Source organism: Asparagus officinalis, chromosome 4, assembly GCF_001876935.1.
Source record: "Asparagus officinalis chromosome 4, Aspof.V1, whole genome shotgun sequence".
In the NCBI taxonomy this organism is placed as follows: Eukaryota; Viridiplantae; Streptophyta; class Magnoliopsida; order Asparagales; family Asparagaceae; genus Asparagus; species Asparagus officinalis.
Window position 1 is genome coordinate 60,232,686 of NC_033797.1, and position 18,022 is coordinate 60,250,707.

General features: G+C 40.3%; 1 protein-coding gene across 1 annotated transcript in view; it reads right to left on the reverse strand.

Moving 5' to 3' along the window:
- LOC109838777 (polygalacturonase-like) overlaps positions 1-10,083 on the reverse strand; it is a 24,668-nt gene extending 14,585 nt beyond the window's left edge. Inside the window, exons 1-4 of the mRNA XM_020407205.1 lie at positions 9,620-10,083; positions 9,172-9,461; positions 8,756-8,987; positions 8,454-8,669 (exon numbers count right to left, since the gene is read on the reverse strand). Of these exons, the coding sequence (XP_020262794.1) occupies positions 8,454-8,669; positions 8,756-8,987; positions 9,172-9,461; positions 9,620-10,054 (1,173 nt within the window). The 5' untranslated portion in view covers positions 10,055-10,083. The remainder of the gene's footprint in view (positions 1-8,453; positions 8,670-8,755; positions 8,988-9,171; positions 9,462-9,619) is intronic.

The following is an 18,022-nucleotide window of genomic DNA, read 5'->3' on the forward strand; positions in this document are numbered from 1 at the left end:
CCCCTCTGCCTGTAATTTGTAAAAAACTAAAATATTTTTGAGTAAAAATTTCCTTGACTTTATCACCTCTCATTTAAAGGCAACATACTCGTTCCCCTAAAGTTTGAGTGTTTTCCTCTCAAGAAATTTTTAGTTATTTGCAAATTATAGCTAAATAACTAAAAATTATAGGCTAGGAGATGGCTAAATAACTAAATAACTAAAGTTTGAGTGTTTTCCTCTCAAGAAATTTTTAGTTATTTGCAAATTATAGGCTAGGAGATGGCGAGAAAAGGCGGAGAGGCGACTTTCTTCAACAAGGCGAAGAAGACAGGTGATTATTCCAGATTTATATCTAATCAGGTACTTCATTCTTCACAACGTGGTTTGCTTGGTTCTTCTCCGCGCCGTCATGTTTCTCATGATGTCTCCAAGGGATATGTGATCTCAAAAAATTTTAAATATTCTCCTCCTTCCCTTCCCCATGCACCTTCTCCCGCCCCTATGCATCAGCCATCTAATCATTTCTTCCCCCGTCCATTTAACTCTCTCTTCGATAATCTGCAACCTAATTTAATTAACCATGGGGATCCCCCCACTTTTTCTTCATTTGGTTCTGTGCAAAAGAAATTGGGGCATCCTAAACCTCTTGATATTTTTGATCAAAGGCTGGACGGTGGTTAGCAGAAAAAAGAATTTGAAGAAGATGGACAGTAAGTATCTTAAATATCCTCTTCCATCTGATTATATTGATCCTAAGCAGCCTAAACGATGCTTCAATTGTGGGGATGATCGTCATTCGGTGAAATTTTGCCCTAAAGGTGCTTTTATTTGTTTTAAATGTTATGAAGAAGGGCACATTGCTAAATTTTGCAGAAATCATATGCGTCCTCTAGAGAAAAAGATAGACTTGTCTGATTCAGAAACTCTGTGCAACAATTCTAAGGTTCTGGCTGCTTTTGCTGTTCTCACTATCACTGAAGGCACTCCTTCTCTAGATTTGATTAAAACCAAATTATCCAGGTTATTCAAATGGAAATCTTAGAGGGGAAAAGTCATTCCTATACAGGATAAGCATTACTTGGTTGAATTTCTATCTTCTTTTCAGATGTCGGAAGCTATTGATGATAATATCTTGAACTTTGAGTGCTTTAAGGGTTGGTTTGCTCCATGGACAGAAAACTTGGGTATGAAAATTGTCAATTCTGCCTTCTTTCAATGGATCAAGATCAAAAATCTACCCTTTAAATTCTGGTCCTTGGATATTATTGAGAAAATCATTAGCTCTTTTGGTGTAATGGTAAGGGGTTGCAAGAACATCAGAGACAAGGTTAATGGTCATGATGTCAGAATTCTGGTCCAAGTTAAATCTGCTGAATGTATTCCAAAAAATATTGTTTGTTCCTACACCTCTAAGATTGATTCTTTTACTAGAGAAGTTACTTTAGAGATTCAACCTGTTGGTGTTGGGCAAATTGGATCGGATGTTATTGGCATTCATCTTAATGCTATGAAAATGCAAGGAGAAGTGATCTTGGATTCTCAATGGCTGGATCAAATCACTCCAGAAGATATATCTCCAGCAGTTCAAAGATCTCCGGAGAAAGCACAAATTGTTGCTAAATCTGATAAGGGCAAAGAAGTAATTGTTGATGATTCTATTGCGGAGGAAATCAAGGAAGATAATACGATACAGCTTTCAAAAGAAATTCAAAATCCGCCTATTTTGGAAACAAATTTTCAGGCGGATTCTCAGGCTAATTCTTCTAATGGCAGTTCTGATTCTCTTGCCAAGTCTCTCCGTGATTTTCCAGTTGATTTAGTCAAACATACTTGGAATGGTCAGACAGTATATTTGGAAAAAGCAACGTGGAATAATTTTTTTGGCGGGACAAATGATGTCAGTAATTCAAATTCTTCATCCTCTTCTCTCCCGCCAAAATCACATGAGACGCCAGTTATGCAAATGTCTTCATCAATTCCTCCAGGCTTTTCCCGTAAACATTCTTCATCGACTGCTGCTCGTTTATCTAGGAAATCCATTATCAGCCGAAAGCATAAGAAGTTCTTGCAGCACATCTCATCATCTAAATCTGCTTCAAAAATTGCTAAAAAAGGTACGAAACTTAATTCTTCTTCTTCTTCTTCGGTCATGTTGCCTTTGAATGCTATGCATAATGATGTTCTAGAGGAGATTGCTACAAATTGTGGAGTTAATTTTCATGAGAGCTCCATAGCAAATCTAAAGGCTAAAGAAGTTGATAAAGTAGCATCATGTTGCTAACAATCTGTGTTAGTAGTTCTTTCCTCGTGGTTTAATTCCTTTATCGATGAAGTTTGCATCATGGAATGTGCGTGGTCTAAATGACCCTAATAAAAGAAGTCTAGTCAAAGACTTTATCTTTCGTTCTGCTATTGATGTCATTGGTCTTCAAGAGAGTAAACTCTGTAAGCCATCTGCCAGAAATTTGATGTTTGAATATGATAAGAATTGATTTGAGATCAATTCAATGTATATTTGTGAAAATATGAGCGCAAATGCACAAAACATGCACAAAGGCCAAAAGAGTAAAAATCTGGGAATAATGATCAGTTATGAGTTTTTATGTTTTTCACACCGATGAAGTTAGAATTTGGAAAAGTGTAAAATACCAAAGTTGTGGGTCTCTTCAACAGGTTTCCAACAAGTCTTACCTCACCTCATTCCAAGGTCGTATGAGAAAGTTACAGCCAAAATACAGAAGGTTATTTTCTGATTTATATCTAATCAGAAATTGGGGCATCCTAAACCTCTTGATATTTCTGATCAAGGATGGACGGTGGTTAGCAGAAAAAGAATTTGAAGAAGATGGACAATGTCGGAAGCTATTGATGATAATATCTTTAACTTTGAGTGCTTTAAGGGTTGGTTTGCTCCATGGATAGAAAACTTGGGTATGAAAATTGTCAATTCTACCTTCTTTCAATGGATCAAGATTAAAAATCTACCCTTTCAATTCTGGTCCTTGGATATCATTGAGAAAATCATTAGCTCTTTTGGTGTAATGGTAAGGGGTTGCAAGAACATCAGAGACAAGGTTAATGGTCATGATGTCAGAATTCTGGTCCAAGTTAAATCTGCTGAATGTATTCCAAAAAATATTGTTTGTTCCTACACCTCTAAGATTGATTCTTTTACTAGAGAAGTTACTTTAGAGATTCAACCTGTTGGTGTTGGGCAAATTGGATCGGATGTTATTGGCATTCATCTTAATGCTATGAAAATGCAAGGAGAAGTGATCTTGGATTCTCAATGGCTGGATCAAATCACTCCAGAAGATATATCTCCAGCAGTTCAAAGATCTCCGGAGAAAGCACAAATTGTTGCTAAATCTGATAAGGGCAAAGAAGTAATTGTTGATGATTCTATTGCGGAGGAAATCAAGGAAGATAATACGATACAGCTTTCAAAAGAAATTCAAAATCCGCCTATTTTGGAAACAAATTTTCAGGCGGATTCTCAGGCTAATTCTTCTAATGGCAGTTCTGATTCTCTTGCCAAGTCTCTCCGTGATTTTCTAGTTGATTTAGTCAAACATACTTGGAATGGTCAGACAGTATATTTGGAAAAAGCAACATGGAATAATATTTTTGGCGGGACAAATGATGTCAGTAATTCAAATTCTTCATCCTCTTCTCTCCCGCCAAAATCACATGAGACGCCAGTTATGCAAATGTCTTCATCAATTCCTCCAGGCTTTTCCCGTAAACATTCTTCATCGACTGCTGCTCGTTCATCTAGGAAATCCATTATCAGCCGAAAGCATAAGAAGTTCTTGCAGCACATCTCATCATCTAAATCTGCTTCAAAAATTGCTAGAAAAGGTACGGAACTTAATTCTTCTTCTTCTTCTTCGGTCATGTTGCCTTTGAATGCTATGCATAATGATGTTCTAGAGGAGATTGCTACAAATTGTGGAGTTAATTTTCATGAGAGCTCCATAGCTAAGCTAAAGTCTAAAGAAGTTGATAAAGTAGCATCATGTTGCTAACAATCTGTGTTAGTAGTTCTTTCCTCGTGGTTTAATTCCTTTATCGATGAAGTTTGCATCATGGAATGTGCGTGGTCTAAATGACCCTAATAAAAGAAGTCTAGTCAAAGACTTTATGAAGTTTGCATCATGGAATGTGCGTGGTCTAAATGACCCTAATAAAAGAAGTCTAGTCAAAGACTTTATCTTTCGTTCTGCTATTGATGTCATTGGTCTTCAAGAGAGTAAACTCTGTAAGCCATCTGCCACAAAACTTCGCTCTATAGGTGGGAATAAAATTTCAAACTGGTGTATCTTAGATTCCTCTGAATCCAGGGGCTTCGCTCTATAGGTGGGAATAAAATTTCAAACTGGTGTATCTTAGATTCCTCTGAATCCAGGGGAGGTGTGATTATTGGTTGGTCTACTTCTTTCACAATGATTAGATCGTATGTTGGTATCTTCTCTGCCTCTGTTCTTTTGACCCATATTCCATCAAATTGGACTTTTACATTTACCTCTGTTTATGCTCCTATTGACAGAGAGGATAAAGATGTTTGTTGGTGGGAACTTTCCAGATTACGACAGATTTTTGAGGGTCCTTGGGTTATTTGTGGGGATTTTAATGCTACATTATCATCTGAAGAAAGGAATGGCAGAAAAGGCTCCATTAAGGATATCAATTCCTTCAAATCTTTTGTTTCTTCTAATTATCTTATTGATCTGCCTCTATCTGGTCGTTCCTTCACTTGGTCCAATAATCGACAGGATCCTGCGTTAGCCAGGTTAGACAGATTTCTGATTTGTACAGATTGGGATAAAAATCATCCTTTAAGTTTGCAATACTCACCTCCCTCTGTTGGCTCTGATCACTTTCCTATCATTCTGGATAGTAGAGGCATAAAACCAAATCCTCCTTTGTTCAAGTTTGAAAAAAGTTGGTTTCATAACATCACTTTTGTTCCTTTTATAGAATCTTCCTGAAAATCGTTTATTTGTCAAGGGACCCCAGTGGATAAGTTCATCATTAAACTTAAGCTTCTAAAAAGAAGAATTAAGTGGTGGAGAAAGAATGTTTATGGATCTATCTCTTCTAGAAAAAATACTTTGTTATCTAAAATCCATTCTTTAGACCTTATTGAAGAACAAAGATCTCTATCCCCTGCAGAATTAGATGAGAGGAAAGGTTATCAATCTTCTTTTGCTTCTATCATCCAAGAAGAAGAATCTTATTGGCATCAAAGATCTCGTATTCAATGGTTGAAAGAAGGTGATGCTAATACATCCTTTTTCCATAGAACAGCATCCATTCATAAGAGATCAAATCACATTGTTGCTATTAATCACATGGGTTCTGAAATTGATGACAAAGGGGAAATCTCAAAAGTTTTTTATGACTTTTATCGTACTCTTTTTGGACAAGAAAGCAATAGCAACATGACAGTCAACTGGAATTTCTTGTATCCTTCCAAAAATCAGAATCTCTTAGATCTAGACAGCTTTCCAATCTGGCAAATCAACTCTTGACTCTATAACTGTTGCAAATGAATTGATTCATTTTTGTTCAAAGAGGAAGAAGGATGTGGCCATGGTTAAGATTGATTTTACAAAAGCTTTTGATTCTATTAACTAGAACTTCCTTATTAATTTACTGAAAGTTCGAGGTTTTGGTCAAAGATGGTGCTCATGGATCTACAATATTATATCTACATTAAGCTGTGCTGTTCTTGTCAATGGATCCCCTTCTAAATCTTTCAAATGCAAAAGAGGCTTGAAACAAGGAGACCCTTTATCTCCTTTGCTTTTTAATATTGTTGTTGATGTCTTGTGCAAGATGATCAGACATAATGTGGAAGAGTTGTTGATGTCTTGTGCAAGATGACCAGACATAATGTGGAAGAGGGTTTATTATCCAATCTTGGCATTAAGGAACCTCTCAATCAAATTAGGAGCCTCCAATTTGCAGACGATACTCTTCTTTTTGTCAGAAGTACCAAGAATGACATATCCATTCTAAAGGCAATCTTATATATTTTTGAAGATATTTCAGGGTTGGGTATTAATTTCTCCAAATCTTCTCTTATTTACTTCGGTAAATTACATAATAGAGGACAAGTTCTAGCTAGTTCAATGAATTGCAAGCTTGATTATCTTCCTATTAAATATTTAGGTTTGCCTCTAAAGTATGGTAAATTAGCTAAATCTGATTGGCAACCTATGTTGGATAATATGTATAGGAAACTTGCTTCTTGGAAAAGTTCATGTTTATCCTTTGGTGGTAGACTTGTTTTGCTCAACTCTGTTCTTTCATCTATTCCATTATATTATATGTTTTTCTACAAATTACCATCATGGGTGATTAAAGAGGTGGATAAAATTAGAAAGAATTTTTTATGGACTGGCAAAAATATCTCTAAACCTTTCAAGTGTTTAGTAAATTGGAAGACAGTATGTCTAAGTAAATATGAGGGAGGATTGGGTGTGAAGGACCTCAAACTTTTTAATAATGCTCTCTTATCCAAATGGTTATGGAAATGTCTTGATAGAGACTCCTTAATTGGAACTTTCTTACATCATCTTTATATCAGGAAAGATTCTCAGTTGCAATCAACTTCCTGCAGTTCTTCATATTCTATGTTTTGGAATGATATCATATCAATCAAAGATTTATTTCTTCATCTTCTGCAATGGTCTCTTGGATCTGGTGATAAAATTAGATTTTGGGAGGATAAATGGACTGGTAGTAACACATTATCAAGTCTATATCCGACTTTGTATAAATTATCACTGTCTACAAATGTCAGTATTCGTTCTCAGGGTTTTTTCCATAATCATATATGGCGCTGGCATCCTCTTCTTAAGAGAAGCATCTCTGATTCTTCAACATATGCAAAGATTGATCTTAAGAATCATATTGGCTTACACATTGTTACTAACAATGTTGACATACCCACCTGGTCCCTTACATCCAATGGGAGTTTCTCAGTTAAATCCCATTATTCTTTCCTTAACACCAGAGGAATATTATCTGCTTATTATAAAACTGTTTGGAATCCTGTCATGCCAAGTAAATTCCAGTTCTTCATATGGCTTTTATCCAAAAACAGGTTGCATACAAACGAAAATCTTATAAAGAAAGGATGGCAAGGGGATTCTACATGCATTCTATGTGGTATACATTTTGAATCTTGTGATCATTTGTTTTTTGAATGCAGTCTTACCAAATCAGTATGGAAACATTTCTGTGATTCTTACCTCCCTTTCATATGGCCAACATCTTTATATGAACTCCTCAAGGTTGTTGAATCTCTTCGTCACTCTGATGGGGTTTTATGGCGATCAATTTTCTCTGCAGTGTGATGGAGCTTATGGACATCAAGAAATAAATCTATTTTTGAAAATTCTTTTTTTTCTGCTACTTCTATCATCAACTCAGCAATTTTTAATTTACATGACTGGTCAGATTCTGGAAGAGGGAAGAAGGCACTCAAGCTAGCAGCGGTTTTAGAAGAAAGACCAATCTTGCGGAGCAACAGTATTTAGTTTGTCATATCAGTTTTCTCTTAGCCTTTTATAATGTCTTTTGTACATATCAACATTATGATGTTCAAGTGTTAGTTTAAATTAGTCTATAGAAAATTTAATTTCTCCTGTCCAAATGTATGGCTGGCTTTGGTTCTCACTTATATCCATGCCAACGGTGAATGACGGCAAGGCCCACTCTTCATCTTCATGGATGTTTGTAAGAAGAAGGTCCTACATCCCTCGCAAGAGAAATTATTTTTTCTATCCACTAATCTTTATGGATACAGTCCGTATCCTTCTTTTGTAAACATACTTTTGATTTTAATGAACATGGATCAACCCTTGTTTTTCTCTCAAAAATTATAGGCTAGGGGGTACGTGAGATAAGCAAAAGTTAGGGGATTTGTGAGACACCCCATAGTTTAGGGGGGTTAAGTGAGAAAATAAAAATTCAAGGGGGTTATGTGCAACACCCCCCTAAGTTCAACGGGGTTCTGTGAAATTAACCCTTCTCTCTACTATAGAAAATAAGTAGAGAGATGACTACTTTTATATATAGACATCTATTTATTTGGTTGATGATTGTTATTTGATTTGAGTGGAAATAAGAATAAGCACAATACACATGTCAATTGGTACGATCTAAAACTTTTGATTAACAATAGTTTTGATTAAAAACAGTGATTAATTTTTATAATGCAGACGATCCAAATCCAAGTGCAATATCCAACGTTACCATATTCAAATTCAATAGGCAGTTTTATGCAAGTTATGTACCATCCAACAAGGCCAAGGTTTCATGAAAGGGGACATGTATATTTATTCATGTTCCATTCATTTTAGCACAAGCACAAGCCTAAGCAAGCCGGCCATCTAATCGACGTACTACATCGATCCCTTCATTAATTCTCTACTACATATCACAAAGACTTAGAATCATAAACAACTTGGTGGGATTATTGAGCCAGAAGCAACTCCATCTGCATGTTTGCAAAAAGATTGAGCAGCTTGATTCTCATACGTGAGCTTTATGTCCTTCAAACTAATTCCACTGCAAGGATTACTCTCACTACAGTCAAAATTTACTGCCTTTTCAGTAGCAGATGTTCCTCTAATGCCCTCATATTTCACATTACTTACCCTAACATGAGAACTCTGCAAAAAGAGAAAACATCTAGTTAATGATCAATATTAACTAAAAAAAATTTTGATTTATTAATAAATTTCAGTAAGTTTAGTACCTGATCGGGGCAATCGTGGCTGTGAGGGCAGTAATTTTGGTCGATGATGATTGGATTCTGCACATTTCGCATAACCGCGTCGATGAACGTAACTCCGCTTACGAACCCTTTCGTGTTGGTTCCCCATGTTTTGATCCTGAGTCCGTTCTGTGTTCCTGAGAACACAGTAGATTTTACCGTCACGTTTTGCACCCCCTCTTCTTGGTCTCCTCCCTTTCCTAAACTACCAATGCTGCGAAAGAGGAAAAGGTAAAAAAAAATATCAATATACATCTTATTGTTGTTAAGAAAATTTTTTTGTACTCATTGTTAGTTATTGACGTTAGTTTCATACTAGTAAATTTCCTTACAAATAGGAGCAAAAAAATGTTGTTTTGTTAAGAAACAAGGGACTATGCAAGGCTTTTCACACAAACCTGATGCCATGCCCAGGCCCACAAAAGACACGCTGGATCCAAAGCCCACTAGTACCCGGTCCCACAGAAACGCAATCATCGCCGGTCTTAATATTCGTCTGCAGAATGCTGACGTCACTCGACATCTGAACATGAATGCCATCAGTATTAGGGCTCGTGCCCGACGCCACGATGTTGACTCCGACCACCTTCACATTTTGGCACCGCTCTATCACAATATGATACAGCTCGCTGTTTGATGACGTCATGCCGACGACCTCGATGTTCTTCGAGTCGCCGAAGGTGAGGGTCTGCAATCATGCACGCAGAGGTAGCAGTTATAGTTACGGCTAGCTGTTTGTTTCAAATATTTTTTTTTTTAAAAACAATATTTATAGTTTCTATAGTTATAATTTCTATAGTTGCACTGGGCCGAACAATTCCCAGTCCAACGTAAAATTCCACTTACCGTTGCACCACTCGGACAGTGTCGGCCCGATAGCTTGCAAGCCCACAAGGGCCCACCTCTTCCATCAAGAATTCCTCCATCAATAGAAACACCATCAACGTCATTGAACTCAATCCATGTGCTTTGATCTCCTCGCCTGTAATACATCGAAGGAGCAACGATGACCCCATCAATAATGAACTTTATAGCATTATTCCGACACGGGCCGTTAAATTTGGCCTGGCTTATGTAGAACCTCCCGTTCGGGACGTGAATACTTGCGGGCTTTGATGAGCTACAGGCTGCGGCCCAAGCCTGAAGGAATGATCGGGCCGAATCGGTTTGGCTGTTAGGCCGGGCTCCAAAGTCCACTACATTGTAGAGTGCATTTGTTGTCGTGAGGAAGGAGGTGATGAAGAGGAGTTGAAGGAAGAGGAAGCTAGCGAGTTTGGCCATTTTAGGCTCTTTTTTTGGTGACTAGAGAGCTTTTTTAGTGTTGGTAGTTATGGTAGTTTGGGAGAGGGGGTATTTATAGCAAATTAATTGGTGGAAAAATTGGCAAGAAACAACCTAACACATGGAGTATTTGGTTTGAATTTTGAGTTAGGTAATACTTCATCACGCCAATTACTGAGGATTATTGTGGCCCTGGTGCCTAGTTTTGGTCCACATTGAAAGATATCTTTTGGTTAAGGATACATAAATTCTCCATGCCTTAATTTAGAGTTTATGGTGGTGCAGAAAAGACCTTCAACGTGAGCAGTGCTATCCAAATCCAAATACTTGATATGCGCTTTAAAGCACAAACAAAATAAATATGAAATAAATTATGTTTTGTTGGGAAAAAAAAAATTTAAGATCATTTCATAATGTGAAAACGACATTTCATCGCGCAGATTAGCATGTTTTGTTGGAGAACAGCTTTATATCGCTCGGTGCTCGTATGACTCGCGCATGACCTTTAATATCTATAAACCTTAAAATAAATTATGTTTTGACAAAATGCCTAGCAAAGACGTCAGATTTGGTGGTTAATGAATAATTTACATTTTTCTTGAAGATTGTTACCCTTATCCTATGTATTAGATTTTTTCTTTCTAACAGGGGTTGTTATACCTTAGTTCAGAGTGGGTTAACTAATCAAAGAAAACACTCATAATGATTAGAACTTAAACAGTGTTATACCTTATATTTATCTATAATATTTCTGAGCACCTCATATTTGTCTATAAATGTTGGTTAATGAATTTTTATTTTGAATTGTACTCGTCTTTTGACAAAAAAACATAAAAATCAGTGAAGCGTGTATATTATCATGTTTAATTTCCATTACAAATTAAGCAACTGGCCATATATACTAACAAATTGTTCTAATTATAAAGGCTCGGCCGTAATGACGATAAAGAGGATTAGAATAAATTACAAGCATTGATGCTCATTAGTTATGGAGAAACTAATGGAGGAAACGGAGGACCACTCTTTGGTTTTACACCTAATGTGGAGACATTTTAGTTATCCACGGGCTGACTAACTTGGACTAGGAAAATGGAGAAAATGTGGTCATTTTTTCTTACGTTAATTAGCACCATTAGTTATGCAGAGACGAGTGGAGATGGTATAACGTCATCATTACTTTTTGACATTTCGTATCTATTTAGTTAAAGGAGAATGAGTTTGACTTGGGGATCTAAATGGAGCTCCATTAACGGCTAGTGGGTTGGGTAGATCCGACCTTCTATAATGGCTATTTTTAACATATTCGCTTTTATATATACTATTATATTATAATTATATATATATATTATATATATTATATGAAAATAATGGGTATGTTTGGTACCAAGCACAATTTTGTGTTTTGGTAGTGAGAGCTGGCAGCAATCCCCTCCACTCATTCAAATGGGGGATACATTCACATGGGTTGAGGAGTGCATGGGATATGCAAATTATTTAAATGAGTGGATGGGATTATGTCACCTCACTAAACCAAGCACAACTTTTTTGTGCTTGATACAAGCATACCCATTTCTCTCTCTCTCTCTACTATACTTCTTATTTATTACAATTATATCTATATATACATATATATACAATATATATATATCATCACTTATATTCCTACTATATATTCTCAGACATTACACATCAATTTCTCAGAGTTAATTCTCCATTGTAAGTAAGTTTATTTTGACCGTTCCACTATGAATCCTAGCTATCTGGCACTTTATAATAGTGGAACCGGATACAACATGGATTACGTTCTGTTGGGATTGACTTCATTCTGAGTCCTCACTTTTGGAAACAAAGGAGGAGCCTAATTAATTGGTTAGAGAGTCAAATTAACCATTAGTCTCCCACTTCTCTAATTAGGCCTAATCAAGCCATTTCTACCAAATCTTATACTACTCTTCTTGCTGATCGAGTTATAACCTGTCCTTATGATTTGTACTACTAGCTAGCTTAAGTTTCATATCAAATTAGTTTACGTGTATTAGCTAGAATATTCCTTATTAATTGTTCTATAATTATGGTAATTAATCAATTGTCGATATGTGGTCAAGTAAATAAAAAGATGAAGTGAGGTTGGGGGAAATAAAAAGGAGTATAAAATTGGTCCAATTAAAGCTAAAATAAGCACTGCAGGTTGATCAACAAGAGTTGGATATTGTTTTGGCTTGACTGTTCTAGGCTACGTTCAACTACGTACCGGAAAATAAATAGAAAGTAAAAGACGAGAGGCAGCTTTCTACAACTGAAAGTTTATGAGGAATCACTCTCTTATTTCTTGTGAAAATATTTGTTTGACTCGAGAAGCCTGCAGGAACAAAGAACGTGAGTTGAGAGATGATGTTACATGTAATTTTTCATTCTTCATTCGAAAGATTAAGGTAAAAATTAAATCCTATATAATATGAATTCACGTTTCTTAAGTCTAAACAAGCATCAAAGGGGCCAATGGGACTTAAATTATGTTGGGAATTTTAACGCCTAAATCCCCTAATGCAACGGAAACGCGGTATAGAGAACAGTACACCAAGATTTACGAGGTTCGGCAACTGCCTACGTCCTCGGGAGCCACACAGATAATTTCTTATTTAATCTAATAAGAAATTACAGGTCAAGAGCAAATCCCTAAACTGGGATTCCTCAAACAAACATTGTAGCTACAGTGTTAATCCCCACAATAAAATAAACCCTCTTCTCTTTTCTCTCTCTTCCTCTCCTTAAATCCCCCCTTCAATCACTGTTGAAAAGCTGGGGTTAATTAGAAAATCGCTGCTGCGATTTTGAGAGAAGAAACGCTGCTGCGTTTAGGGCTCCGCCGCCAAGAAAAAAGGGGGGAAAAAGCACTCGGCTAGGGCATCACAAAGGGGCTTTTATAGGCGGATCCGATGGGGGCTGGCGACAGCCTGTCACCAGCGCACAAGTGGGACGCGAGCGTCGCCAAGAACGCGGGGGTCGGACCCCTCGACGCGATGGTCGGGGCGCTCAACGCGAGGGTCGCGTTCGCCGAGGGTCGCGTTCGTCCGAGGGTCGCGTTCGCCCCCTCGCTCGGACGCGGAGGTGGGAACTTCAGACGCGGAGGTGGGAGGCCAGTGACGCGATGGTCGTCGTCGCCTGACGCGAAGGTCGGAGAGCTCTGAACGCGGGGGTCGGACCTGAGGGTCGCGTTCGCCCCAAACCACCATCGAGTTCGCCAAGCTCGAGCTCGCCTGGGGGTTCGCCGCCGACTTCGCCACGCTCGCCTGCGTCTTCCTGGAGCTCGTCGGAGCTTCGCCGGAGCTCCTCATCCCAGTTTCTGAACGGTCACCGTCTTTGTTAACATGTCTGCTGGATTCTTACTTCCTGGAATCTTTTCCAGTTTCAACACGTCATCTTCCAACAGGGATCTGATGAAGTGGTACCGAAGCGCAATATGCTTCGTTCTAGAATGAAATGCTGAATTCTTCGCCAAGTGTATCACACTCTGACTATCACTGTGCAAAACATTCTTCTCCTGTTTGAATCCCAGCTCTGTCAACAAACCCTGAAGCCATATCATCTCTTTACTGGCTTCAGTCACTGCAACGTACTCAGCTTCTGTAGTGGATAGGGTAACAATCTTCTGTACCTGTGACATCCAACTAACAGCTGTAGTTCCAACGGTGAATACATAGCCGGTGGTACTTCTTCGGTGATCAACTTCGCCGCCGAAGTCTGCATCTACGTACCCTTGCACTTCTACCTCTCCCTTACCAAAGTGCAAACACTTCTGTGTGGTGCCTCGTAGATATCTCAGAATCCACTTGACCGCTTCCCAATGAGCTTTTCCTGGATTCGACATAAACCGGCTGACCACTCCCACTGCATGGCCAATGTCTGGTCTCGTACAGACCATTGCGTACATCAAACTTCCGATAGCTGAGGCGTAAGGAACCTGAGCCATACTCTCTTTCTCTTCTTCTGACTGAGGAGACTGATCCTTCGATAAACGAAAATGGCTGGCCAAGGGTGTGCTCACAGGCTTGGCGTCGCCCATGTTGAACCTCTGCAAAACACGGTTGATGTACTCCGTCTGAGATAACTGCAAGAGACCTCTCTTCTTATCTCTCGTGATTTGCATTCCAAGGATCTTCTTCGCTGGACCCAAGTCCTTCATGTCAAACTCCTTTGACAGCTGCTGCTTCAAACTCTTGATATCTTTCATATCTGCTCCTGCAACCAACATATCATCAACATACAGCAGTAGGATGATATAGCTGGACTGATATCTTTTGAAGTAGCAACAGTGGTCGGCGTTGCACTTCTGGAAACCTTCCTTGTGCATAAAGCCGTCAAACTTTCTGTACCACTGCCTTGGGGCTTGTTTCAGGCCATACAAGCTCTTCTTGAGTCTGCACACCAGGTTCTTCTTCTTTTCTTCTGAGAAACCTTCTGGCTGGTGCATGTATATCTCCTCTTCTAGATCTCCGTGAAGAAACGCCGTCTTCACGTCTAACTGCTCGAGATGAAGATCTTCAATTGCTACAATACTCATCACGGTCCTGATAGTATTTAGCTTCACCACGGGAGCGAAAATATCGGTGTAGTCAATTCCTTCCTTCTGCTGGAAACCTTTGACAACCAATCGGGCTTTATATCTCCTGGAACCATCCTGCTCCTCTTTCACCCGGTACACCCATTTGTTGTGGAGTGCCTTCTTACCCGTGGGCAACTCAGCTAGTTCCCACGTCTGGTTTGATATGAGAGACTTCATCTCATCTTTCATTGCAAGCTCCCACTTGCTCGCATCTCCACACTGACAAGCTTCATCAAAGCTTTCAGGCTCCCCACCATCTGTCAACAACAGATAGTTCATGTATCTCCTGTTGGGTACAGGAGGACGAGAAGATCTTCTTAATATCGGAGCTGGTGCGTCGGGCTCCTGCGCACCATCTTGTCCAACAGGCTCTTCTTGCTGAGGACCCTCTGCATTGGGTTCTTCCGAGAGGTTACTCGGGACATCATCTGCATCTATAAATGTGGACTCGCTCTCTGAGTCGTCAGTCTTGTGCATGTCCTTGTACATCACCTTCTCGTTGAATATCACATCTCTGCTCCGGATCACCTTCTTGTTTTCGTTGTCCCAAATGCGGTAGCCGAACTCATCTTCACCATAGCCGATGAAAGTGCATTTCTTTGACTTGGGATCAAGCTTATTCCTGCCTTGATCACTAATATGCACGTAAGCTACACAACCGAAAACTTTAAGATGTGAGAGTTTTACCTCCTTTCCGCACCATACCTCCTCTGGTATTCTGTGCTCCAATGGAACCGATGGACCTCGGTTGATCAAGTAAGCTGCTGTGTTGACCGCTTCTGCCCAGAACTGCTTCGGTAGGCCTGATTGTACTCGAATGCTTCTGGCTCTCTCTGTCAACGTTCGGTTCATCCGCTCAGCTACACCATTTTGCTGAGGCGTGCCGGGCACGGTTCTCTCCATTCTGATCCCGTGCTCATAGCAGAACTTCTTGAATCCGGTGTCTTCATACTCACCGCCATTGTCGGTCCTGAGCTTCTTTATTCTCAGACCGGTCTCATTCTCGACCATAGCTTTCCATCTCCTGAAAGCCTCAAATACTTCTGACTTATGCTTCAGAAAGTAGACCCACACTTTCCGAGAGTGATCATCGATAAAAGTCACGAAGTAGTGTTTTCCACCAATGGACGCGGTGGTTGTTGGTCCCCACACATCTGAGTGAACGAGCTCTAGCTTCTGCTTCCTGGGGGTTCTGCCACTTGTCTGAAAGCTGACTCTCTTCTGCTTTCCAAGTATACATTCTTCACACATATCCATCTCCACTGACTGCAGTCCTGGGAGTTTTCCCTTTGTGTGCATAATCTTCATCCCCTTTTCACTCATATGACCGAGTCTCTGGTGCCACAGCTTTGAAGTCTCATTGCCTGCTGCAACTGAGATCAAACAACGTGCACCTGCTGTCATATACAGGGTACCAGTCTTCTTGCCTCGGGCAATCGTCATTGCGCCCTTTGAGATCTTCCAATCATCTCCATGGAAGGTCGTGGTATAACCTTCGCCAGCCAACTGGCCTACGGATATTAAATTCTTTCTCAGGTCGGGAATATGCCTGACATCCTTCAGCTCCCATACTGACCCGTTCAACTTAATTTTCACCACGCCTTTGCCCACAATAGCACACGGTTGATCATCACCAAGATATACGTATCCAAGTTTTCCGGGGGTATACTTCTCGAAGAATTCTTTCTGAGAAGTAGCGTGGAACGACGCTCCTGAATCTAACACCCAAGATTCCTCCTTGCTCTCCAAAGAGCATATCAATGCGTCGTCTCCTCCTGAAGTGGAGGTGACATTCACCTCTGCCTTCGCCTCCTTCTCCTTCTGTGCACTCTTGCACTGATTCTTGTAATGCCCGGTCTTTCCACAATTCCAACACTCGATAGCCTTCGAGCTGTTGCTTGGATTCCTTGATTTGGACCTCCTGTCCTTTGATCTACCTCTGTAGTTTGATTTTCCTCGTCCGTTTCCTCTGGTTGAATTTCTACCTCTTGACTCTGTATGCAATACTGAAGAGGTTGTAGCTTCACCAGTCTCTCGCCGTCGGATCTCCTCACTGAGAACCAAATCACGAACGTCGCCGAACTTCAACTTTTTCTTTCCCGACGAGCTACTCACAGCTGTGACTGTAGCGTTCCAACTCTCTGGTAGGGAAGACAACAATATCAACGCCCGAACTTCTTCATCAAACTCAATCTCAACTGAACTCAATTGGGTTGTAACCGTATTAAGTTCATTGAGGTGTTGTGCTACTGACGCGCCTTCCGCCATTTTCAGATTGAATAACCACCGCATCAAATGAACTTTGTTCGCGGCTGATGGCTTCTCATACATGTTGAGAGTGCTGCCATAAGACCTGCCGTGGTCTTCTCCTTCGCGCTATGTTGAACGCAACATTGCGAGTCAACGTCACTGATAACTGTAACTCCGACGGGCTTGTCTATCTAGAAGGTTCCACCTTCTTCCTTCATAGAATCTGGCTTCTTCCCCGATAAGTGGTTGATACAGATTTTTCTGATACAGATAATCCTCTATCTGCATTTTCCAGAATCCGAAATCTGATCCATCAAACTTCTATTCTCACCTTTCCTCACTTCCCTTCCTGCGGCCATGGCTCCCACTTAAATCTGACCTTCCTCTAGATCGTTTCACGCTCTGCATCCAGTTGTTGGATTTTAACGCCTAAATCCCCTAATGCAACGGAAACGCGGTATAGAGAACAGTACACCAAGATTTACGAGGTTCGGCAACTGCCTACGTCCTCGGGAGCCACACAGATAATTTCTTATTTAATCTAACAAGAAATTACAGGTCAAGAGCAAATCCCTAAACTGGGATTCCTCAAACAAACACTGTAGCTACAGTGTTAATCCCCACAATAAAATAAACCCTCTTCTCTTTTCTCTCTCTTCCTCTCCTTAAATCCCCCCTTCAATCACTGTTGAAAAGCTGGGGTTAATTAGAAAATCGCTGCTGCGATTTTGAGAGAAGAAACGCTGCTGCGTTTAGGGCTCCGCCGCCAAGAAAACAGGGGGGAAGAAGCACAGAGACTAGGGCATCAGGGGGCTTCTATTTATAGCCGGAAATTGGACAGGCTGGCGACAGCCTGTCGCCAGCGCCTCGCTCGGACGCGGAGGTGGGAACTTCAGACGCGGAGGTGGGAGGCCAGTGACGCGATGGTCGTCGTCGCCTGACGCGAAGGTCGGAGAGCTCTGAACGCGGGGGTCGGACCTGAGGGTCGCGTTCGCCCCAAACCACCATCGAGTTCGCCAAGCTCGAGCTCGCCTGGGGGTTCGCCGCCGACTTCGCCACGCTCGCCTGCGTCTTCCTGGAGCTCGTCGGAGCTTCGCCGGAGCTCCTCATCGTCG